Source organism: Linepithema humile, chromosome 3 (genome assembly GCF_040581485.1).
Source record: "Linepithema humile isolate Giens D197 chromosome 3, Lhum_UNIL_v1.0, whole genome shotgun sequence".
Classification (NCBI taxonomy): Eukaryota; Metazoa; Arthropoda; class Insecta; order Hymenoptera; family Formicidae; genus Linepithema; species Linepithema humile.
Window position 1 is genome coordinate 8,891,070 of NC_090130.1, and position 22,917 is coordinate 8,913,986.

General features: G+C 37.7%; 3 protein-coding genes and 1 long non-coding RNA gene across 13 annotated transcripts; 2 read left to right on the forward strand and 2 right to left on the reverse strand.

Moving 5' to 3' along the window:
* Nucleotides 1–4: 4 nt before the first annotated feature.
* Nucleotides 5–5,153, reverse strand: ZnT63C (zinc transporter 63C). 3 transcript variants are annotated; one of them, XM_012366150.2, is made up of 8 exons: nucleotides 4,997–5,153; nucleotides 3,661–3,852; nucleotides 3,347–3,569; nucleotides 2,131–2,392; nucleotides 1,917–2,034; nucleotides 1,619–1,834; nucleotides 1,395–1,505; nucleotides 5–804 (listed from the first exon to the last, which is right to left on the reverse strand). In XM_012366150.2, exons 2-8 carry the CDS (start codon nucleotides 3,835–3,837, stop codon nucleotides 595–597), a joined length of 1,317 nt encoding a protein of 438 aa, XP_012221573.1. In that variant the 5' UTR covers nucleotides 3,838–3,852; nucleotides 4,997–5,153; the 3' UTR covers nucleotides 5–594. The 3 variants fall into 3 exon arrangements, with proteins under 3 accessions (XP_012221573.1, XP_012221580.1, XP_012221589.1); XM_012366157.2 differs by lacking the exon at nucleotides 4,997–5,153 and adding an exon at nucleotides 4,358–4,496; XM_012366166.2 differs by lacking the exon at nucleotides 4,997–5,153 and adding an exon at nucleotides 4,162–4,306.
* Nucleotides 4,517–8,177, forward strand: LOC105671762 (uncharacterized). 4 transcript variants are annotated; one of them, XR_010889320.1, is made up of 2 exons: nucleotides 4,517–4,651; nucleotides 6,472–8,177. It is a non-coding gene; the product is annotated as an uncharacterized lncRNA (long non-coding RNA). The 4 variants fall into 4 exon arrangements; XR_010889319.1 differs by lacking the exon at nucleotides 4,517–4,651 and adding an exon at nucleotides 5,272–5,380; XR_010889317.1 differs by lacking the exon at nucleotides 4,517–4,651 and adding an exon at nucleotides 5,554–5,922.
* Eip63E (cyclin dependent kinase Eip63E) lies at nucleotides 7,719–15,775 on the reverse strand. 4 transcript variants are annotated; one of them, XM_012366121.2, is made up of 7 exons: nucleotides 15,016–15,775; nucleotides 13,278–13,367; nucleotides 12,788–12,916; nucleotides 12,213–12,409; nucleotides 11,735–12,120; nucleotides 11,116–11,660; nucleotides 7,719–11,027 (listed from the first exon to the last, which is right to left on the reverse strand). In XM_012366121.2, exons 1-7 carry the CDS (start codon nucleotides 15,059–15,061, stop codon nucleotides 10,906–10,908), a joined length of 1,515 nt encoding a protein of 504 aa, XP_012221544.1. In that variant the 5' UTR covers nucleotides 15,062–15,775; the 3' UTR covers nucleotides 7,719–10,905. The 4 variants fall into 4 exon arrangements, with proteins under 4 accessions (XP_012221544.1, XP_012221562.1, XP_012221552.1 ...); XM_012366139.2 differs by lacking the exon at nucleotides 15,016–15,775 and adding an exon at nucleotides 14,642–14,992; XM_012366129.2 differs by lacking the exon at nucleotides 15,016–15,775 and adding an exon at nucleotides 14,311–14,416.
* A 319-nt stretch (nucleotides 15,776–16,094) lies between these two features.
* Nucleotides 16,095–20,688, forward strand: Psa (puromycin-sensitive aminopeptidase). 2 transcript variants are annotated; one of them, XM_067351970.1, is made up of 4 exons: nucleotides 16,095–16,425; nucleotides 16,844–17,088; nucleotides 17,290–17,437; nucleotides 17,824–20,688. In XM_067351970.1, exons 1-4 carry the CDS (start codon nucleotides 16,117–16,119, stop codon nucleotides 19,909–19,911), a joined length of 2,790 nt encoding a protein of 929 aa, XP_067208071.1. In that variant the 5' UTR covers nucleotides 16,095–16,116; the 3' UTR covers nucleotides 19,912–20,688. The 2 variants fall into 2 exon arrangements, with proteins under 2 accessions (XP_067208071.1, XP_012221646.1); XM_012366223.1 differs by lacking the exon at nucleotides 17,290–17,437 and adding an exon at nucleotides 17,481–17,631 and having other exon boundaries at nucleotides 16,102–16,425.
* Nucleotides 20,689–22,917: the final 2,229 nt, after the last annotated feature.

Consider the following 22,917-nt stretch of genomic DNA (forward strand, 5'->3'; position numbering starts at 1 on the left):
ACTCTCTCGCTTATAGATTTGTATACTATCTTATAAAATTGCGTAGCATAATATACAGAATAAAAATTACACAATATATAAATAAACAGCTTTACAAAGTAGTGTTCTTATTCACCGCAGTCTCGGAAAGTGAGATTTAAAAAATACTTAACTTAGATATTATAAATCCTATATTTCTACATCCTATTTCTATTCTGCATAAATTATGCACAGAATTATTAAGATAAAAACCTTATAATTTTTTTAGAAATCCAAATTAAATATCTTATTTATATCAGAGCATTGTGTAACATAAAATATTTGGTATTAACATGCCTTTGGCATTTAATCGTCAAATATCCATTAATACGTTATATAAGTAAATTGATGGCAAAGATAAGAAGCAGATTTGCTCGCTACGCAAATCTTCGGAAGAAATATAAATTCGTTACGATAATAATTGATGCGATTGCAAATGCGTCCTTCAACCTCTGCCATTAACTGCGATACTAATAGATATCATAGATGTATTCCATTTATTGTATTTGTACAATAAATCGCGACGCGCCGTGTATTTTACTATGGAGGTAGATATTTGATGATGCAATGATGAACTCAGACAGTTGGTGCGTTAACATGAGGATGGGGAACTTGGACGGAATGAAACGAAGCTGGATGCGATGTCGGCAGTGACAGCAAGTGTCCGCATTCCATTTCATTCACTTCTTGCTGCTCAGCTCCTCCTATAGAGCCGGTCGAACGCGCCAGGCTGTTGCGCTGTCTGCACATGTACGGCGTTTCTCCAGGGGAAGGAGTCTCACGACCCTGCATTAGACAAGTTATCGTCTATGAATCTTATTTACAAACCTTATCAGCAAGGCTGACGGATAGAACAAGTCTTGAAAGGATCTATTTTTATGATAGAAGCAATATTCGTGATACGAGATCTCAATAAACGCGTGCATCGATTTTTCTCATTTTATCTCGCGCAAATATAAAACTGAAACTTGTGTACAATTTTGATTACATACTTTTGTGATTACGTCTTACTATGCGCAATTGCAAATTTCGAGAAGGTAAATTGTTATCTTCTTCTCTTTCTAAAGAATTTTGGCCGAGTGAAATTTTATTGCGCGAAACGCTCTTTTTATTTTTCACAAACAGATATAACCATACTTTGGAATTAATGAAGTACAGAGTTTATACTTCCAGACAGAGTAGACGAACTATCGCGGCTTCTACCAATAGTCGTATTTGATTCTGATTCTATTCCTTCTAAACATCGTCCGAAATACTTTGCTTTAGGGCACATAGTTTGAGGATCTGTGTCTCTCTCCATATTATACTAGAGAATCGAAGAATACATGGGAGATGAGTGATGCGAGGACGTGGAAAGCGGATAACGCAGTACTTACTTGCTTAGAAGGACCACAGCATGTCGCATGATTGCACGGTTTATCAGTCTTTGGACAATCCAACACACAATCCTCCGTGGGAGTTTCTTTAATTTCGCTATTTGAATGATACTGGAATATTATACAAAAAAAAATATTAATTGCATATAAATGTATTGACAAAACTGTGGCATACGTGTGCCGTGAATATATACTTCAAAATGCTATTCCACTTTATTACGTACATCGATAAATTCTGGTTGAATAGTCGTGGAGTGGATGCCCTCGTTGTGGAAAAACTCCTTAACTTGTTCGGCAATTTTCATGTACTCCGAAAGATTCCTACATCTTATATGCGCACTAGCTATAATACGGTCACCCGCTAACTGCCACACGTGGAACTCGTGTACGGCTAATACTCCGTCTACATTTTCTAACAAACGCTGCTGTATAGCATCAACCTGCACGGATGGATTTGCAAATTGTATGACAAATGTATCTCAGAAAAATTAATCAAGTTGCACGAAATCGATAAAGCGTTACTTGAATGTGTGTTGGCACAGTCTGCAGTAGAATTAAAGCTGATTCCTGGAGTAACGGCCACACTGATCGCAAGATAAGAATGACTAATAAAAGCGACAGTGCGGGGTCAATGTAAAATCTGTAGATAAAAAAAAATAAAAGAAAGAATTTTAATTATGGATTTAAAACTCTTCTGTATGTGTTACACCGTGTGGTATGCAATATAAATAATTACCTGTACTTCCACTCTGTGAGCCATACAATGAGGGCAGACACGATTACAATAACAGATCCCAATGCGTCAGAAAGTACGTGGAGAAATACTCCTCGCATGTTCATTTGACTTGCATCGTGACTGTGACCGTGCGCTCTTTTCACTTGGGGCGTCGAAGGTCTGTAAGCTTCGTCGTTTTCATTGTCATCCGTGCCCACTAAAGTGCTCAGTCTATTATGACTTCGGGATATACCATGCGAGTGACCATGAGCACTTCCGTGTTCTGCAATTACGTTGCACTTATAAATATCTTGATTTATATTGGGAAAATAAAGATTGATTTTATCTATTATATAAGTTGGTATCAATTAAATAGATATGTGCGAGCAAAAAATGTGTGTACGATCTAATTTTAACTGAATTTCACAGCTATGAAACGTTAAATATATTTACTAAAAAATTAACCAGTGTTTCGCTTCAAAGTAAAGTAATATTCCCTTATTGTATTTTTTATGTCTTCTCTTTATTATTTTGTGTTAATATTCATTTATTCGCTTCGAGAATTAATTATGATAATCTTAGTATTGATAAAATGAAATAAATGTACTGAATATATTATTGACAATATTGACCAACCATTATTGATATTTTAATTAACTATTTTTAAATCTGTAATCTTGACATATAAACTCATTAAAATTCTGTAATAAAAATTTTGTTTTATGTCTAGAAGTTTTATATTTTAAACTTTACTGTTGCATTTGCTCATTTAGACTGATACAATACCACTGAGAATCGATAATTAACTCCTCTTTATCTTGACTCAAGACAAAATCTCTTAAACCCATCAATAACAAGATAATATCGTGAAAATATTAGACAAAGAGTTTTATATGCTAACTGTGACTTGGAACAATAACGTTATCCATTATCGTAATTAAGATAATATTAGATGATTAGATATGAAGGGTACAATAAGTAATTAAGATATACGATAAATAAAGTACATTAATCTTGTAGCAGGAGAAAAGTAATGATGTGAATTTTTACTAATTAATAAAAAAATTCATTGTTATTGCAATTTTCCTGCTATTTATAAAGTATCTTCACAATGTAACAATTTTAGAGTATTTTTAAGATACAAATATATATTTTCATACCAAAATTAAATGTTTTACTTGTGCAATTCAGATATCCTTAAACATGATCAATATATGATAAACAGTAAAACACTCACCATGAAATAAACATAAGCCTATCACATTCACCAACAGTCCAAGTGCTCCAACTGCCACAAGCAGTTTAGCTTCATGTATTTCTTCCACCTCAATGAATCGCTTACACGCTTCCACAGTGATGCTAAAACATAGCGCGACCAAAAACACGGCATTGACTAAAGCTCCCAACACCTCAGCCCTAGCCCAACCAAAGGTGTTCTTGGACCATTTCTTCGGCGACATCTGCAACACAAAGGTATTCATTAACAATTGATATTATTACACAGTAAGATTTCAACGGTGAAATTGAGAAAAACATATTTCTACAGCTTACCTTTACCGAAAGAAATGCTACTACCAAAGCCGCTACATCCGACAACATGTGGAAGCTGTCAGCTATTAAAGCCATCGAATTAGTTACATATCCAACTACAATTTCAACTAAAAAGAACAAGGCTGTCAGCCATAACATTGTTAAAAGGCGACATTTTTTCCCTGTGTAACGACCCATGGTATTTGTGCAGACCTGAAAAGAACATTTATAAATACATGTGTTTACAATGAAGTATATTTATATTGTCTTTCAATAATCTCCAGACCACAAAGAAGTTTCTAATAATATATATTTATTCTCGTAATACTTTATGTCTAGAATATGTACAAAAAATAAATAATTATAAACAAGAATGTCCTGTTAAACAATTTTGTCAAAATATATGCACCAGGAAATATTTTTTTTATCAGATTACAATGCCACGCCTATAAATTAGCCTAAATAAAAAAAAATAATATTGATTATAGTTTATTTCTAAAAAAAAAAAAAAAAAACCAGTACTTAATAAACGCGAAAATTGATGGAAACTTCTAGCACTATCGAAGCGTGAGAAATCTAATGAATTCCGAAGCGTTCTCTCCCCATGTTTTTTGTTTATTTATGAGATCGAAGATGCACGAATTTCGGACCATCTTCTGACGATGCGGCCCGATATACAAATAAGACGGTGATTTACAAGTGGAAGCGATTCTCTTACTCGAGCAATCGGGGACGATGAGGTCGCGCGCTACGTGCTTTCCGAGTCATAACACGTTAAAGCAATTTCCTTATATCCATTCCCCGCAAATCCAGTAACGAGAAGGAGAGAGAAAGAGGAACGAATATGAATCACAGCGGAACGGCAAGAAAGGCATGTGAATCATCGCGCGGAAAAGATCATGCGCCGCGGATCGAGAAAGCATCGGACACCGATGAGATTGTAATAAACGACTGCCGGCCCTGGAATTGAATTTTTGTGAATGTCAAGGAGTTCAAGAACGATAGGAGGGCGGTACGATATTATTGACCGTTCTCGCTTACTCGGCAGAATTATCTAGAACAGTTTCATTCGTAGCGCAGTGCCAGTTTTATAATTTACAATTTATTCTTTGTTCGTAGCGCGATATGGCTTGATAATGCGGCGCGTTGTATATATCTATGCGAATGCATTAAATCCTCGGACAAAAACATTCGATAACATTGGCGCCTTTCAATTACTTCCGACACGCTCGACAGTAACGAGAATTTAATCGGATATACAACGGTCTCTAATAGTGTTTCGTCGCTACTTCGGATAGAAATAATAGCAAAGCAAGACTTTTCAAAGGAAGTGAAACGAAAGCCCGTTCGCACTCACCTGCGGGAAAAAATTCGCCGCGTCCGTTTGTCGTTCCGCGTTTGCTCACCGCGATCGTATCAAGTGATACTAATTAAATACAGTGTGTAGAAAACGTTTCTAGACATGTTCCGCTGTGCAATCATGCATGCGCGGCACCGAAGAAACACTACTGAAGACGACCAGTCTACGCGATTCGCGTAGCCTAAAAAAATTCGACACACATCAACGCCATCTTGGAAGAGCTATTGTTGTGACAGTGGCGTTACGTTACATATTATGACATGAAGTAGCAACCAGTTCGCGAGCAGTGATGCCAGAATGGAGCCGCAACCCACCGTAATGTCACGTTAGGATATTCGTAAAGTTCTTAAATAATTCGCGCATCTTTAAGGTTTCTGGAAGGTATTTTTTGTCAAATTTAAGCTGCTAATTGTTAATAATTTCTTAATTAAATATTAAAAGTCGGGTTCTTATTCGGGTTCTCCTTTGATAAAACGGTTATACGATCCTTGATTATATCTCATTCGGTCTTAACATTATCAAAGTGTTTATAAAATTCTGAAATGGTTTCCATCGTCGTGTTTTATCTTCTTAAAGTTTATTAATGTTGATTAAATTATAAAAATTAATCACAAAAGATTCTCTCCATTACGTGGGGTCGCGTCTCTTCATTCTGGTATCACGGCCTGACGGTTCTACGGAGATCAATAAAGATGTTGTTGTTTTCAGACTGAGAAACGCGCTTAAATTAGAAAGATCTCTTTACGAGATCATTAAATGAAAATGTGCAGGAGGAATTAGTTTGAGCACAATGTCTGCAACTATTTGTTTGATTCTGATTCAATTCTGATCACACTTCTATCAAACTATTTTTTTCATTCCAGTGTTTTATTTTTAATTTATTAAAACTATGTTCTATCTTTAAAAAAAATCTAACCTATTATGTATGTAAGCAATATTTTTTCTGTATACAGGGTGTCCGGTAATTGCTGAATCACCTCTCGGGTGTAGGTAGAGCGGTTTAAACCGAATAGAAAAGTCCTCTATCATTTTGCGATTTTCGCAATAATTAATGAGGAATCAATTAAAAAATATCGGCCAATTCGCGCGAGATTAAGAGCGCAGCGAGAAGAGACCCGTGGCGATACAGTCTATTTGTTATTTGGTTACTAGGCGCGCGATAAAGCGTTGGGAGGAGCGCTCTACAAATGACAACGGCAACATATGAGCGGTGCGTAACGCTAAGATCCTTGCGTTCTAGCGACCACGCAACAGTGGACTGTCTCTTCTCACATCGCGCAAATTGGCCGATTTTCTTTAATTAATTTCTCATTAATTATTGCGAAACTCGCAAAACGGTAGAGGACTTTTCTACTCGGTTTAACCCGCTCTACCTGCACCCGAGAGGTGATTCAGCAATTACCGGACACCCTGTATAAGAAATTATGTATTTGTTTGAGGATTGTCTTTATAACAAATAAATTTTTTTACAGGTGTTCACATATAAAAAGCAAGGCAAAGTATTACTGCAAGAGATATATGAAGAGATCAGACTAATAAGAGAGAGAGAGAGAAAGCAGTAGATATAAAAGAAGCTTTTGATTCGTTTAATATATGGCACTGGAAAAATTACTACTGTGAAACTTAAACTTGCTATTAGTAAAATTGCTATTAGAATTTTAGCATTGAATCAACAAAGGACAAACTAAAGATATTCATGGCAGAAAAATAAATATTTATACAAGGCACACTCGATGTGAAAATGTCTAACAAATTAAGTGATGGAAAGCATTATTAATAATTTATTGGATATATTTTGTGATTGTTCATATTTTATTTATATACACATATGTCGATGAAAATACTTCAATAAGTATTCACATTTTTTAACTTTTCTAATAGCAAGAAAATTGGAAATAGAAAACAGTAGATTATGCATAAAATTGTCACCAGCTCTGAACGCGTGTCTATCCTGGTCACTGTTTGATCGAAGAGAGCAAAGGTAAAACCGATAAAACCGAGAGGGAGAAAATGTCTGACTGAATGTCAGTAGTGGGTAGTAACTGAGAAACACATTCCGCCCTCAGATTTTCTTTCACCTGCAGACTCAAGCTCAAGATTTATCTGAATAATCGGTACAAAATTCGTGATCTACAAGAATTATTGAATGGTCTTGATATCACGAATTAAAAGGTAATTTTTTTTAATTATTGTAATAATAAACATAAGGATATAAAATTGTTTTTTGTTAAATATGGATATTATAGATTGCCAAGAAAATTTACTGATGTAATTATTTGTGAATTTTTTTTTTTAATTTTTTTTATTAGTTTTTAAATCTCACACTAATTTCCTCTAAAATCAAATTTCTTAAAATTAATGGATTTCTAAGAAAATTTCTTGAATTTTATTAAGTGTTTTATAATGATGGATAACATTTTCTAAAATTTCATGAATTTAACCATTTTTGTTTTATTGTATTAGATGCCTCCAGCCTGTATAACTAGATTTTTTTACTTTAATTTAACAAAATAATTAGAAATAGCACTTTGAATGCAAACTGTGGTCGCAAGTAGCGATTTTTGCAAAATTAAATCTAAAATTATTTTCAAATCTGCACATGTAAAAAATATAAAACAGTAATTTATACATAAAATTTTTTGAAATTTAATTAATTAATTCTGACTGTAAATAATATGATAATGTTCGACGTGAAAATAAATGCAAAATCCGTAACAAGTAATAGCGAGTTGTATCTTTATTATTTCAAATATTTGTAGCACAGGCACAATACGTTCAACTTGACGTTTCCGGTTAAACCCGGAATCGATCAATCGGTTTAAACGTCGGGCATATGTAATACCACATGTTCGCAACGACGTAACGAATTCTTTTCTTTCTCTTTTGACAATTCCACAGCGGCTGGATATTCGCAGTATCTTATAAAAAATTTACAAATAAAATGTACAATTAGATTGGAAGAAACGCACGTACAAAAAAATCGATACTTGGGTAACATAAGTACATATTGAAATTACAATTTTTTGTTACGGTATTTTCAAAAAATCAAATGGAACATTCACGTACGGTAAATGCTTAATTCGGCAGTGATGAGACCAGAATTTTTGCGTTACTCATAATAAAATGTGTAGAATCATCTATAAATTTTTGATACTTTTTTTTGCAGCAAATTGAGGAATTATTTTTGAAAAAAATTGTACATTAACATATTTAATTAAAAAGTACATAAAAATATATTTTAAGAAGACTGATAAATGCGTAACATTATATATATATAAATATTGTTATATCTATACAAAATGCAAGTACAATGTTTCTAATGTAAAACGATATTGATTTTTGTTTTGAAAGCTGATTTGGGAGTTTGTATTTTGATTTATAATGGTACTCTTAAAATTTTTGGTACACTTTTTCATATTTTGCCATAAGATATACGAAATAATAAGTATATTTAAATAATTAAGAATCAATATCTAATTGAAAAACACTATTTAGATGTATTTTTGGAACTTGTATATTACGAATGGATGACAAAATTTTTACAAAGAAAATCGCGCGCGCGCGCGCGCGTTACATTAGTATTTCAATTTCAATTTTTTCTTTTTTTTTTAATATTAAAATCTACTATAAACTATGTGTGTAATTTTCTACACTCATTGATATATACGCAATTAAGCATCTAAATATTTCTTTTTTGAAATAAGATTTGAAGTCGCCATTCATAGAATGGAATAAAATTGCTACAAATTTTGCATTAGAATAGAGAATTTTAGCACCATTTTATTCCTAAAAAAAAAAAAAAAAAAAAAAAAGAAATCGACTGATGAAAATTTCGTAAACATAAAAAACTAATACTTATGGTTACAATATATCACCTACCTAATCCACTTTATAAATGCTCGTTCTTCACGAAAATGGCAGAATACAAAACGTGAAAAATCTTCCGACATTTAAACAACCTAACTTTATATTACGTATTTTGTACAAATAATAAATGATAATAGTAGCAGTGTCAAGATAACAAGTATTATATTGACACTGCATTTATTTACAAAGGAAAAAAAAAAAATTACAGTAACTAATGAAACAATAAATTTTCATGTGTTCGGTATCATGCGCATATACAAAAAATGTCTTCCCAAGTTTTAATGTGTGTTTTCGTTGCACAATTTTTTTAATAATAACTCTCGTATCTTTTTTTTTTGTAAGGTGTAAAAATAAATTTCCCAAGAGTGTTTTATGAGCGAAATATAATTTTCTTACAATGTGTTTGGCATTTCATGTTAAATGTAGCTGATTGTGTACCTCCGCAACACAACTAGTTTGTATTTAATGCTACTTCGCTAGCCCTGTAATATCACTGCCGAATCAAGGATGAACAGGTGTCTAGAGTACCATACGTCTGAATTTATTACAAATTCACATTTATTATCTCGACTCAACTATCTCAGCATCATCGATAATACGAATTTGATAATTCTATATACAATCTACCGAAATAAACGCAATAAATCGGTAGTAATAGTAATAACATGTCTCTCAAATCTCTTCAAAATTTCTTCTCCTTTCTTTTACTTTCACCTCGTTGATATATTTTTATTTTTTTTTCTTAATAAGTGTGCTGAAAAATCGGTATAAATGTAACCTACGAAAAGGAGTAATATTACCGCAATAATCGTCAATTAGCTTAGACAAAATTTGGAAGAACTGTAACGCCGTCTTATTTCTTTCCCCCTATTTCTACTATTGCCAACGCTAGTTTATCCAGTAAGATTTTAGAAAATCGAACGGATACTCGTTAAATAATTACGCCACGAGTACAAGGTCGATTAAACACGTCACAGTTTACAATTCGAGCACCATTTGGCTAATGTCGATAATAATTATCAGCGAATTGAACAAATGAAGAATTTCGACGAGTCTAAAATCACTACTCCTCGTTTCCTTCTCTCCCTCTCACGATTCGACTATTATTTTACGCTACGTTGCGACATTGTCGATAAACTTCGATTGATATTAAATACGATCTAACGCTAATTACTTACATCTAAATCACTACCGTCAGTACTATCAACGATGAGCGTTCAGTTAGTTTTCTCCCGCTGCGTCCCGCAATGTTGATCACTATGGCACTTGATTAATATCGACACACAGTTTTTTTTTTCTCTAAGCTCTTACTTACTCACTATCACGTCTAACAATTAATTTAATTTGAACAACGATTATCCTTATCTCTTCCTTATCTCTCCTTTTTTTTTTTCTTTTGTCTATCAATATTGTCAACTGTCCCAGTGTCCAACATCGTGCTCAAAACAGCGCGGTAAAAGTTTCGTTTATATAAAGTGCTACAGGTCTTCCACAATTTTTCTAAGACAAGTAATAATTACTTCGCAATAGTTTTGCTAACCAGCGGCCGCCCACCCTACTTGGCTTGGGCTGGGATCAAAGGGGGAGCGTAGGGCGGCGGTATGGTACTTTTTTTTTTTCCCTTTTGATTGGTGTCGACCTAAATCTAATATTTGGACGAAGTGCGAGGATGGGTCGTGCGTGCTTTTGCTTCCTAAATCGAGCGTGCGCAAGTTCTTAAAACTTTTTTTTTTACTTTTAGCCGTAAGCTTTACTTTCTTGTTTCCTTGACCAGTTATTTTCATTAATAATTAATTTACTCGATACGTATATTTTTGGAAAAAAGTGAAAAGAAGGAGAAAAGAATATTGTTTAGCGGGGAGAAATCATGGAGCAGCCCTGAGAGAGAGCGAACAACGCGCCTGGGAGTGGTGCATGTGTGCGTTTGTATGTGTAGGGTGTGTTGTGTATGTGTGTGTGTATATGTATGCGTGTGTGTGAACATATGGATCTGATGAGGATGAATGTTTCAATGTGTAAATTGCGAATTTACTTATAATTTACTCCTTTAACGTCTGCCTTAAAGCAAACGAAGTCTTAAGAGTCGTGTGACGCGAATCCGCGCACTCCTGCCTCGAGTTTGTATACAAATGACAACCTTCTACGCTGAATATCGACACTTCTGCAACAGAATCAACGAACTTGTTACGTGAGACATATATATCCGTTCCGCGAATATTCCGGAAGAATTTCGCAGAAAAGGATCTTACCGTCAGGTAATTCATACAGTTTCCTAGGAAGAGAGGTGAAATAGGGATGCCGTAGCGCTTCCTCCGCCCCTATCCGCTGATCGGGATTCAGCTGCAGGAGCGACGACGCCATACTGTCGCCGTCGGCGATGTCGTAGAGCCGGGGGAAGGAGAGCCCGAGTTTTCGCGGTGGATAAAATAACAGTCTGTGCGCCTTGTACCCGGGCAGATGCGTGACGCCGGGCCAGGTCTCCTCGGTAGGTGTGCCCAGCACTTTAAATATCTTATCGAGCTGGTCGTATGTGCAGCGCACACCTGGGAATGTCGGTTCGCCCGTTAACATTTCCACAAATATGCAGCCCACTCCCCACATGTCGAGCGAGGTGGAATACTCTGTGGAACCTAAAAGAACGTCGGGCGGTCTGTACCATAGGGTCACGACTTCGTGCGAGTACGTGTGCGACGGCACGGATTTCGCCCTCGCCAGTCCAAAGTCCGCCAATTTAAGCTCTCCTATCTCGCTGATTAATAAGTTCTGCGGCTTTACGTCTCTGTGCAGAACCCTCCTGGAGTGTGCATCAACAGAAATTAATCGAGACGAAAACACGGAGCATTAATAACATTTCATGCGTTCAATTACCTGCGATGACAGTACGCGAGTCCCCGCAACAATTGAAAAAGAAACAATTTGACGTTACGCGGGTCCAGTCCCCCGTTGCCGCTCCCGTACCTCTCCATATACTGCGACAGATCGGTGTGAACATATTCGAATACAAAGGTGAGCGTCTCGCGTGTATGAATGATATCGTGCAGGGTCACGATATTGCTATGTTTTAATTCCTTAAGGAGGCTTGCCTCGCGAATGGCAGTAAATGGAGCTCCTTCTTCCTCTTGCAGTCTAATTTCTTTAAGAGCCACCACCTGATTAGTGAGATGGCTGTAGCCTTTGAACACTGTGGCGTATGATCCTTCCCCTAATTGCTCCAGTTTTATATAAGCTTCGGATTTACCGAACGGCGAATCTCCCTAAAAGTAAAAAAAAAAAAAAAATCAGAAAAACTTGTACATTTTTTTTGGAAAATAAACAGAGAAATGGGTTTATGTGTATAATATATTACCCCAAAGGCGGAAAATCTTTTAGTTCTCCTAGGTGGTGGATCTGGTCCGAGGAAAGCTTCTGACTTTGGTCGCGGCGGACGCCGCGGCCGCAGAATTACCCTAGCTTCTTCCCGTATATCTTCATCGAGAAGCTTGGAATCGCTAGAAACCGAAAGCTGTCGATGCACTCTCTCATGGTCGCCCACACCCGTCCATTCTATGACAGTTCAATTTCCAATCTTAAAGCATTTTGAAAATGTAACAACAGAAATTATGGACTACAAAAATTTTACAAATACTTATTTTGCATAGATTATAATATATATTTTGTTGAAAATTTTTCCAGCAGAATGTTTCTAGCAAGCGCATATAATATTTATATGCGCAATGAAATTAGCCAACAAGCAACTTTATAAAATAATAATAATTAAATAATTCAATTTATACTTCATGCTAAAAAATAAAAAATTAGTTTCTTTTTGTTATTTTACTTAAAAAAAGATTAAGATATATATTTACACATATATCAAATGACATTAAGAACCATAAAACTGTGTCATATTGTTTATAAAATTTTTTAATTTGTGAAACTTACCATAACGGCGATCTTTGTCCGCAGGTATGTTGCCATTTGGCTCCAAGCGGTCTAGGAACTCCTCAGAATAGCCATTATATGGCAATTGGCCTCTGGTTGTTGCATCATCAGCCTCTTCTTTTGATATAGCTACAAGAAAGTAATATAAAACGTTAATTTGGCAATAGTAATTTCTATCTAATAATTAATAATAGATCACTAATAAATTTTATTCAACGCCGCGATATTTTCACATTTTCGTGAAAAGAAATTTATACCATTAATCAAATTCATAAACACGTTATATCATTTAATTAAAATTTGCAAAATTAATAAAATTATTTATTTAACATTAATTCTGTATTTATTAAAATTATTTAAAATATTAAACACCAATAAATTTATTAAATACTGAAAACGTACTATTTTATTCTATTTATTTTATTTAATTAATGTAGCTCATACAGTTTAATTTTTTCTTAATATATGAAAATAATTATTTGATACTTACAAAGTCGTCCAAAACTATGACTGAGACGTTTTTTTAATTTTTGTACTCTACTGAGAGCACCACCCTTTTTCTCCCGCATTGTCACAGGCCCTGCGTACAACAAAAAAAAACAGTGTTTAAAAAACCATAATTCAAAGCGTTAAGCGTAAGTTGAGATGGCGCGACATCATAATGGAAGGCCAAGAACATCAGAGTAATTTAGATATGACAGATCATTACACGTGTGATGATGTCATACGCTATGCTATGCCAGTGCTCCTGGATCTTAATAATAATGACAGAGACATATATGTATCACATTCTTCTCAAACAACACCACGAGACGTACGTAAAAAATTGTGCAACAAAGAAAGCACAGGTGACCGTTTATTTTTCTCTCTTCAGAAACTTAACATTCCATGTAATTGTTAAGAAAGAATTTTGATAAAATTGTCAAATGGCTTTTAAGTAAAAGTAAAGCATTCATATGAACTGAGTCAATCTATATGAGTAATGCACTGATATAGAGATAAGATACAGATATAGATAAAGTTGCACAGCTCCCGTTACAATTGTCAAAACACAATGACATCTAATAAGCTAATATTACACAATGTTACATTATGATTCATAGATATGTATACATTATTTGTTTCAAGATTATAAGAGATTTCTACGATTCAAATCGAACTTGGTTTAAGAAAAAAAATAATTTAATCAATTCTGAACATAAATTATGCAAAATGTCAAGAAGGTATGAAAGTATTGAATGTATTCTTTATTGCACATGCAAATATGCATCGCATCAATTCATTTGCGCCAGCTAATTGCCAGTTTTTTCTTGAAACACGTAACAAAGCAAACTCACGGGGCCACTCACCCAATGCAATTAGAACTTTGAAAGTGTCATATGTATATGATACACACGCACGCCACAAAGTCACATACGCACCATACACACACCCACACAAGTACAAACAGCCAATTATGCACACAGAGTGTGCATACAGAGTTACGGCGCGGGTCAATAAACTAATAAACATTAGTGTCATACGTCGATTGACGACAGGCGAGTCGCGAAATAAGTTTTCGAGTGCCAGCTGATTACGTCTGTTTTCCGGTTGCACAAAAGATCGCGTCACACTCGTATGATTCAGCGAGCCGATTGATCTCGCGCGAAACCCGTTTTTTTTTTTTCCTTTTTTATTTCGTCCGTTTCGAAGCGATAAACGCGCACGTCCCGACGTGCTTTCTCTCCCACGGTTGATTGGGAATTCGTGCAAATCGTGTCGCGCGATATCGCGTCGCGCCGGGTGAGAAAAGCGTCTGCGAATCTCGCGCGCGCGCGCGCGAGATCAGCAGTTTCTCTCGCACGAAATATATACCGGAGCTTCTTCCGTCCCTCTTCCTCTCCTGCCAGTCGATGAGAAATGATACTACACGCACTCTTTATCTTTCTCTCTCCCTCCGCTTACTCCCCGTGCCCGTTTCCGTCGCACTGCCGTTCGTTGTCATTCCGTCCTTCTCGCATTCGCACGCTATCCCGGAACGGAACTCCCTTTACCACTCATTCATTCTCTTTCTCTCTCGCACTCGCTCGCACGTTCTTTCTTTCTTCTCCTCCTCTCTCTCTGTCTCACGTCTTTCACATGCGCGCACAAAAGCGGCACCGAAAGGCCGATAAGAAACGGCGAGCCGGAACGTCGAGAGCGCGAAGGGAGAGGAGACACGTCAAAGCACGCATCCGCGTCAAACTTACCCTCTTTGCTCTTCGAGGCGGTCGAACCCTTGTCTTGACAGTACATGATTACTCATTCGCTCGCACACACGGAACACATCACATATGGGCGGTGACGCACTCGGGTGCGTGCGTGTGTATGCGCCGCCGCCGTCGCTGTCGCTGTCGTCGTCGTCGTCGTCGTCGTCGTGTTTTAATCGGCCGATGCTCCTGTTCGTTCGCTGGCCGACGACGTGCCGTCGAGCTCCCCGTATCACGTTCACTCGCTCTTGCACAGACCTCTCACGTCGCTCGCTCTGCCTCGTACTTCGATGTTGAGGGCGCACGCACTGTCCCCGCCGCCGCGTCGCCGCGCGCCATGAAAACGCCTCCGCACTCTCCTTGCGGACGACGATCGTCCTGCGCCAGTACGCGCCACCGCGACAATTGATCACCGAAGTCACCAGCACTGTGCGATCGCCTGGCCCGGTGTCTGCGAACGGAGCGAGATTAACGTCAATGCACTTTCTCTCTCTCTCTCTCTCTTTCTCCCTCTCTCTCTCTCACTCTCTCACTCTCTTCCTTTCTTTCACCGCACCGCGGATTCACCACAGTCGGTCTATTCTTTTCAACCTGCTGCGCTACCCTGATGACGGTGGGTGCCGCGCACACCACCACTATCTCCAACAAATCATCCGCGTTCGGTCAAACGCTACTCGTCGGAGGCCTACCCTACTTGTCGCGGATGCTGCCCACTATCTCGCGCCGCACATAAATGTCGTGAACCTAGTCGAAACGGCCGTGGCGTATACGGAATAGAGAACGACGACTGTGCGAAAAGTTCATACATCACATACAGAACTTTCGCGTACGTCAAAATCTTTTTAGTTTTTCTTTCAAATTTTATGAATATATATATATATATATACTTACAACGCTAAATTTAAGTTAATTTTAATTTTTCTAGAATTGGAAAAAATTTTTTATGCATATTCGCGTTTCGGTGAATTCACAGAGCTATTCAGATCTGCGCGACTACCTTTAAGTATCGATACTTGATGCGGGACGATTTTTCAATATCGATATCTCTATAGCGAAGAATCGATACTTGCGGTATCGAAACCCGTCTGCAGGCTCTTGGCCATGTTCTCGCGCTTTGTTACACGTGTAAGTGTGTACTGTCGTTTTGTGAGTCAGCAAAAAGGGAAAGGAGTTGGTTGTAATTCGCCGCAGCGGTTGTCATTAGCGAATTTCGTCGGAAACGGCAGAATACAGGCTGCGCGTTATAGTACGAGCGAAATCACGAGCAAGTCGAGCGGAGCGATGTCGGGCGACGAGAAAAAGCCGTTTCGCCGTCTGCCGCCGGACGTGCGTCCCTATCACTATGATATCAAGTTATCGCCGAATCTCGAGACTTTCACTTTCGATGGCGAGGTGAAGATACATCTCAACGTAAGTTTGTCATTTGCGAGTTAATGTTTACGCATACTTGTATCTTTATTTTTGATTAAATTAAAAAAAAAAGGAGAACAAAGCACTGCTAACCATATAGTGAACATAACCAAGAAATACCCGGTTCTTCACAAACTGTTTGAGCAGCACATTAAGTTTAATTAGTAAATATACGCACCCGCCTTATCTCATAATTGCCGGCAATTGCGGCTTAAATCCTTCGGTAATTTGCGCATTAATTCAAGAGCATTACAGGTGACGCTTCATTTCTTACTGTATTTGCTGATGTTATCTACTTTTTTTTTGTTTTTTTTTTGTTTTGTTTTGAGTTAGACTCACAACAGTATCTCATACTTATCCTTGGAACAATATGATTATGTACCGTGATTTCTCGAGTGTTTATTTTGTTGACATACAGGTGGAAAATTCAACGGATACCATTATTTTGAATTCTTTGGAAATTGATATAAAAGATGCAACTTTTCATGGAAATGATGGCAATAATATTCCTGCCAAGAAAATTGAATTGTCCGCATCAGAAGAGACAGCCATATTGATGTTTCCTGAGGCTCTGCCGTCTGGTAAAAGTGGATATCTAAATATAGTCTTCGTGGGCGAGATCAATGACAAAATGAAAGGCCTCTATCGGAGCAAATATACTGGGTAAGAAAAAAATATTGCTCACATATTTTTTACATATATGAAAAATTACAACACTATCGTATTTTCGTCTATTTGACTAGGAAAAGAAATTTTTCAACAATGCATCTCAAGTTATTGTTCATTAATTTTAGCACCTGAAAATTATAAAACAGATGGATAAATCAAGACCATGTTTAAGCTATGTATTTCACTTTTTCAAAGGCAAGATGGTAACTGCGCTGTAACTTATTTGTGTCCCACATCAGCACGGAGATTTTTTCCATGCTGGGATGAGCCGTCTCTCAAAGCAACTTTTGATATACACCTTATGCTTCCATCTCAAGCGTCCCTTGTCGGATTATCAAATATGGTGAGAATCCTCGCAATACAATGTAGAAATTTTATGATTTCAGAGAAGATGGTACTGTTGAGTATGCTGCAGTTACCCAGTTTGAACCGACAGATGCTAGACGTTGCTTCCCATGTTGGGATGAACCAGCGCTTAAAGCCACATTTGACCTTGCTCTAAAAGTACCAACTGGTCTTACAGCACTTTCTAATATGGTAAGCAACGTCCAATATCTGCAATATTATTTGCTTTCTTTTCTTTTTATCGCTTTCTTTGATTCACTCTAATTTATATTTGAAGTATATATATATGAAATGTTTTTATTTAATGCTTTTTTAATTACTATCAGTGTATCATTTTAGATTTTAAAGCATTAAAATATATATCGTCTTTGTTTTAATTTTCAGCCTGTGAAATTGCGACACAAAGTTCCGAACAGCAATTATGAAACATTGACTTTTGAAAGAACGCCTGTTATGTCGACGTACTTAGTGGCCGTAGTGGTGGGCGATTTTGATTACATAGAGGATAAGTCGAGTGACGGTGTACTAGTTCGAGTTTACGTGCCCAAATCGAAAAAGGAACAAGGCCAGTTCGCACTGGAGGTAGCCACCAAGGTGTTGCCCTACTACAAAACTTACTTCGGCATCGCGTATCCTTTACCGAAAATCGATCTCATAGCGATCGCCGATTTCTCGTCCGGTGCCATGGAGAATTGGGGTCTAGTTACCTACCGCGAGACCTGCCTACTCGTGGATCCGCAGAATACATCGGCGGTGCGCAAGCAGTGGATCGCGCTGATAGTAGCGCACGAATTGGCGCATCAGTGGTTCGGTAATCTCGTAACGATGGATTGGTGGACGCATCTGTGGCTGAACGAGGGCTACGCGTCGTTCGTGGAGTTCCTCTGCGTCGCGCATCTATTCCCGGAATACGATATCTGGACGCAATTTGTGACTGACACGCATATTCGTGCGTTGGAGCTGGACGCTCTGAAGAACAGTCATCCGATCGAGGTGCCGGTTGGTCATCCATCGGAGATCGACGAGATCTTCGACGATATATCGTATCACAAGGGTGCGTCGGTGATTCGCATGCTGCACGCGTACATAGGCGACGACGATTTCAGAAAGGGCATGAATCTGTATCTCAAGCGACACAGTTACGCCAATGCGGAGACCGAGGATCTCTGGGCCGCATTGGAGGAGGCCAGTAATAAGGCTGTTCGCAAAGTGATGTCGTCGTGGACCAAGCGGCAAGGTTTTCCCGTTGTCAAGGTCGAGCATCGTCAAGAGGGCAGCAAGAGGATCCTGTCGTTGTCGCAGGAGAGATTCCTGGCCGACGGATCGGTGGACAGCGACACGGACAACACGTGGCTCATACCGATTAGCGTGAGCTCGTCGCAGGACCCCAGCAAAACGGTATTCGACGGCATACTGGACGCAAAAACCAAAGAATTCGCGATCGAAGACGTTCCTGAGGGCACATGGTTGAAAATCAATCCTGGCACAATCGGCTTCTACCGAACTCGTTACAGTCAGCCTGCCTTGTCGCTTCTATACCCGGCGATTAAGGATCATACTTTACCTCCTTTGGACAGATTAGGGCTGCTGGATGACCTCTTCGCAATGGTCCAGGCGGGGCATGCATCCACGGTGGAAGTGCTCGATCTCATGCAGGCATTCCGACTCGAGGACAATTACACTGTATGGTCTACCATAGTAAATATCTTGAGCAAAATCGGTGTTCTCATTTCACACTTAGAGTTCGAAGATACCTTCAAAGCGTTCGGACGTAATCTGTTCCGCGACATTAACAACAGTCTAGGCTGGGATCCCAAGCCGAAGGAGAGTCACTTGAACACATTACTCCGGTCCCTCGTATTGGTTCGTATGGCGGCCTTGAACGATCAGGACATGATCGAGGAAGCGAAGAGGAGGTTCGAGCTTTACGTGAACGGCACAACGACGCTCGCCGCCGATCTGCGCAGCCCGGTTTATCGGGCCGTGCTCTCCGCGGGCGACGCCGATACTTACAAGACTATGATAAAGCTCTACAAGGAGGCCGATCTTCAGGAGGAGAAGGAGCGCATCCTGCGGGCGCTCGGCGCGATCAAGGACGGCACTCTGCTGCGGGAGGTCCTGGATTTCGCGATGAGCGAGGATGTTCGCGCGCAGGATACAGTGTTCGCCATCATGTCCGTCGGTTTGACGTACAAGGGACGCCTCATGGCGTGGAATTTCTTCAAGGAGAAGTGGAAGACTCTTCTAGACCGTTACGAGGGCGGCTTCCTGCTGGCCCGCCTGGTAAAGTTTACTACGGAGAACTTCGTTACTGAGGAATTAGCCAAAGACGTGGAGAGCTTCTTCAAGAGTCACCCGACTCCGGGTACCGAGAGAACGGTGCAGCAATGCGTCGAATCTATCAGACTGAATGCCGCCTGGCTCGCCCGGGACAAGGACTCGATCAGAAAATATCTGACCAATCAAGTCTAGTAGACGCGGTTCTTATCTTTTCCTTGTTACCAATAATTGGAAAGCCAGCTACAATTCGAAACTTTTGTGTGAATCGCATTGTGTAACGCGAGCGTCTTACGATATTGCTTGATACTGTGAAGCGACTGTCAATCTGATACAGAGACGATTATGCGCAAAAAATCCCGACACAGGCCACTATTCGTAGATTTACGAATGCTTAACAAATTTATGACATCGATTGAAAATTCCGTTGAGTGAGAACGAATGGGAAGAATATATACCGTTTTTGTACACATTTATTATACCTCGCCGACGAGTCATTTTGAGATAACGCGACATTTTTAGTGTTTTTATATGTTAGCTGTCGACTGGTAGATTAGTTTGTCATTGAGGAAAGGATGATTTGTAACAATCATTTTTTAACAATTATTAGGATTATCCTATAAATTTCCATATGATAATCTATTTAAGGATTATCATATAAAAAGTTAAAATCCAGAATATCATATGTCAAATCTACAGTGTCAAAACTATATTGGGATGTGCGTGCTCGGCTAGATGAATTACACCAACAGTATTCACAGAATGAATTACAAATTTTTCTTTTATTTTTTTTTTATATAAAAGTTCTATTTGTAATCGTGAGAACAAACATAATTCAAACCCGATAGATAATTTAACACGGTAAATGTGCATTTTTATCTAACTAGTGCGACTTACACTGTTTTAATGGAATGGTAATCTAATTTAAGGAACAATTGTATCTTGAAATATATAATTAAGGGCTCGCAAGTTGATGGTGACTAATTGATTTACGAAATACCACCGATAATGAAAAAGAAATTATGGTGAGAATTCTTATACAACTCTCGAAATCCAAATAGAATCTTAAATTTTGAGATTTTCCAAAGATGCCTGGCAGATTTCTGAAATTTTTAAAACAAATATGCCTAAAAGATGATGGAGTTCAGAAATGTTGCAAAGATATCCTGAATTGTTTGAAATATTCTTTAAACTTTTTTTACTTTTTGTACTTGCATTATTCTGTTAAAAATGAATATTTCTGCACATCCAGATTCAATTTTGACAACATCATATAAAATATTTGTAATAATGCAATGATAGTACAAATGGCATAAATCGACAACGTTTATTTGAAATATTAATTTTAAATTCAGTTTACCCCTGATGGAAATATTTTTCTGAAAATTTAACGAAATTTTGCTGAAATATATTTGAAAATTTCTCTCAATTGACTCTATTAATTAATTTTATAAATATTTCAGCAATTTTTCATTAAAAAGTAACAGTTTTCAGTTTAATTCAGTAAATTTCATAATGATAATTATTTCAAAACTCATTACTTTTCAGCAGTATATTTTAACTTTCCTTATATTTTATAGTATTACATTAAATTTTCATACAGAAAATTATGATTTATTTTGAAATATATTCAGTAATTTTTCGAAAACTTTTATTTTACTTTTCATTGATTTCATAGTACTTTCAGCAAAATATTTCCATTAGGGTTTTCAAAAACTTTCATGTTACTTTTCATTGATTTCATAGTACTTTCAGCAAAATATTTCCATCAGGGACGTGCCATAATTATTTTAAACACAGATCGTCTCTCCTTTGTCATCGTAAATCAAGAAATTCTAACTTTTAAGTTAGAATTTCTTTCTGAAGTAATCATAGTGATTAATTTTTTATATCGATAATATCTTCCTGTATTTTCTGTACAGTTAGCTATCGACAAGTATTAATTTTGCTCAAGGTTGATTAAGTTTCAGAATCGCGCTGAGAGTGCGGTTATCAGAAGAATTGATATGAAACATTTTTTTTTTATATAAATATAGGCTTAACTAAGATTTGCCGTAAATATTTGCTTTGTGTTAAATGGCTGGAAAGAATAAAACCGGAGAATGGACTCTTCACACAAGATATCGCTATATTTCTCATGCCGACCGTCGTAGGGACGTAATCCCTCACGTCTGATGGCCGCACGTGCCGAAACAAGGACGGAATGATCCTGGTAGTGAGTCAGCCTTTATTATCGGTGTTCGACATCGCCAATTGTTATTCGACACCGAGTAGTCCTTCATCCTTGTGTTGAACGGAAAATTTTCGCCCTATGTTACATCACTGTCAATTACGAACATTGGAAATCGAAGAAGGTGTTGGGTATTTCTTGTTAAAATATACGGCATGCCTATTTATCACAGGAAATTTGAACGTGGAACCACGTATTCGTGTCTGGAGATAAGCGCTAATCTGCGGTTTCTGGTAAGTGAAATCTGTGAAATTAAATCTTACTTTAATATTTTTCAGGCGATGAAATAAATGTAACCACAAGAGTCTTCAATCGCGATCGCTTGGTTTTATCAACTTTGTTACATTTTATTGGCATAGGAATAAACTTTGAAAAAAGCGATGATCGATTCACAGCAATCTGATTAATCGTAATTCTTCTTTCATAAAGACAGAATCAAAAATAATCTATCTTCTCGCTTTTCATAAAATACTTCTAATCTAATAAAACAAAACTTTTATCTCTTCTAAACAGAATATTTCACACTTTGTTTTTCAAACTAAAAAAAGCAACACGAAGCATATTGCATCCAAGATATAATAATATTAACAATAAAACAGCAATTTCCCGTACAAAAGGATTAATGTACCTTGATGTTATTAGTGAATGCTTTTAGAGGATTGCTCAAAGAGGTAATAAATGCATCCCTTCATTCACTCTCTATCTCGCTCGAATAGGGGGAACGTAAAGTGGAGACGGGCGAGCAAAGGGTGGGGGAGAAAGGAGGAGAGAAAGAGAGAATGTCAAAGGACACGGGGTTGGAGTCAGTTCCCGTGGGTATAGTCCGGATCGAGCGTTCCCAGGAACGCGCACGTGACCCGCGCCAGAAGACGATCAATACGGACTTTGCGAACTCCTACACCCCACCGGAACGACACGCCGCCCTTGCACAGTTCGCACACACATCCTTCGCCTTCCGACGAGACCGATGG

Bases quoted from the DNA above. Each gene is read 5' to 3' on its own strand.
- ZnT63C (XM_012366150.2), bottom strand. From the start codon at position 3,837: ATGGGTCGTTACACAGGGAAAAAATGTCGCCTTTTAACAATGTTATGG. The intron at 3,570-3,660 runs GTAAGCTGTAGA...TTTGTGTTGCAG, and splicing joins TAGCATTTCTTTCGGTAAAG to ATGTCGCCGAAGAAATGGTC. The intron at 805-1,394 runs GTAAGTACTGCG...TGTCTAATGCAG, and splicing joins GCTGTGGTCCTTCTAAGCAA to GGTCGTGAGACTCCTTCCCC.
- Eip63E (XM_012366121.2), bottom strand. From the start codon at position 15,061: ATGTACTGTCAAGACAAGGGTTCGACCGCCTCGAAGAGCAAAGAGG. The intron at 13,368-15,015 runs GTAAGTTTGACG...TGTTGTACGCAG, and splicing joins CGCCTCGAAGAGCAAAGAGG to GGCCTGTGACAATGCGGGAG. The intron at 11,028-11,115 runs GTAAGATCCTTT...ATTCTGTTGCAG, and splicing joins ACTGTATGAATTACCTGACG to AAGTGTCGATATTCAGCGTA.
- Psa (XM_012366223.1), top strand. From the start codon at position 16,117: ATGTTCTCGCGCTTTGTTACACGTGTAAGTGTGTACTGTCGTTTTGTG. The intron at 17,089-17,480 runs GTAAGAAAAAAA...TTATGATTTCAG, and splicing joins TATCGGAGCAAATATACTGG to AGAAGATGGTACTGTTGAGT. The intron at 17,632-17,823 runs GTAAGCAACGTC...TTTAATTTTCAG, and splicing joins TTACAGCACTTTCTAATATG to CCTGTGAAATTGCGACACAA.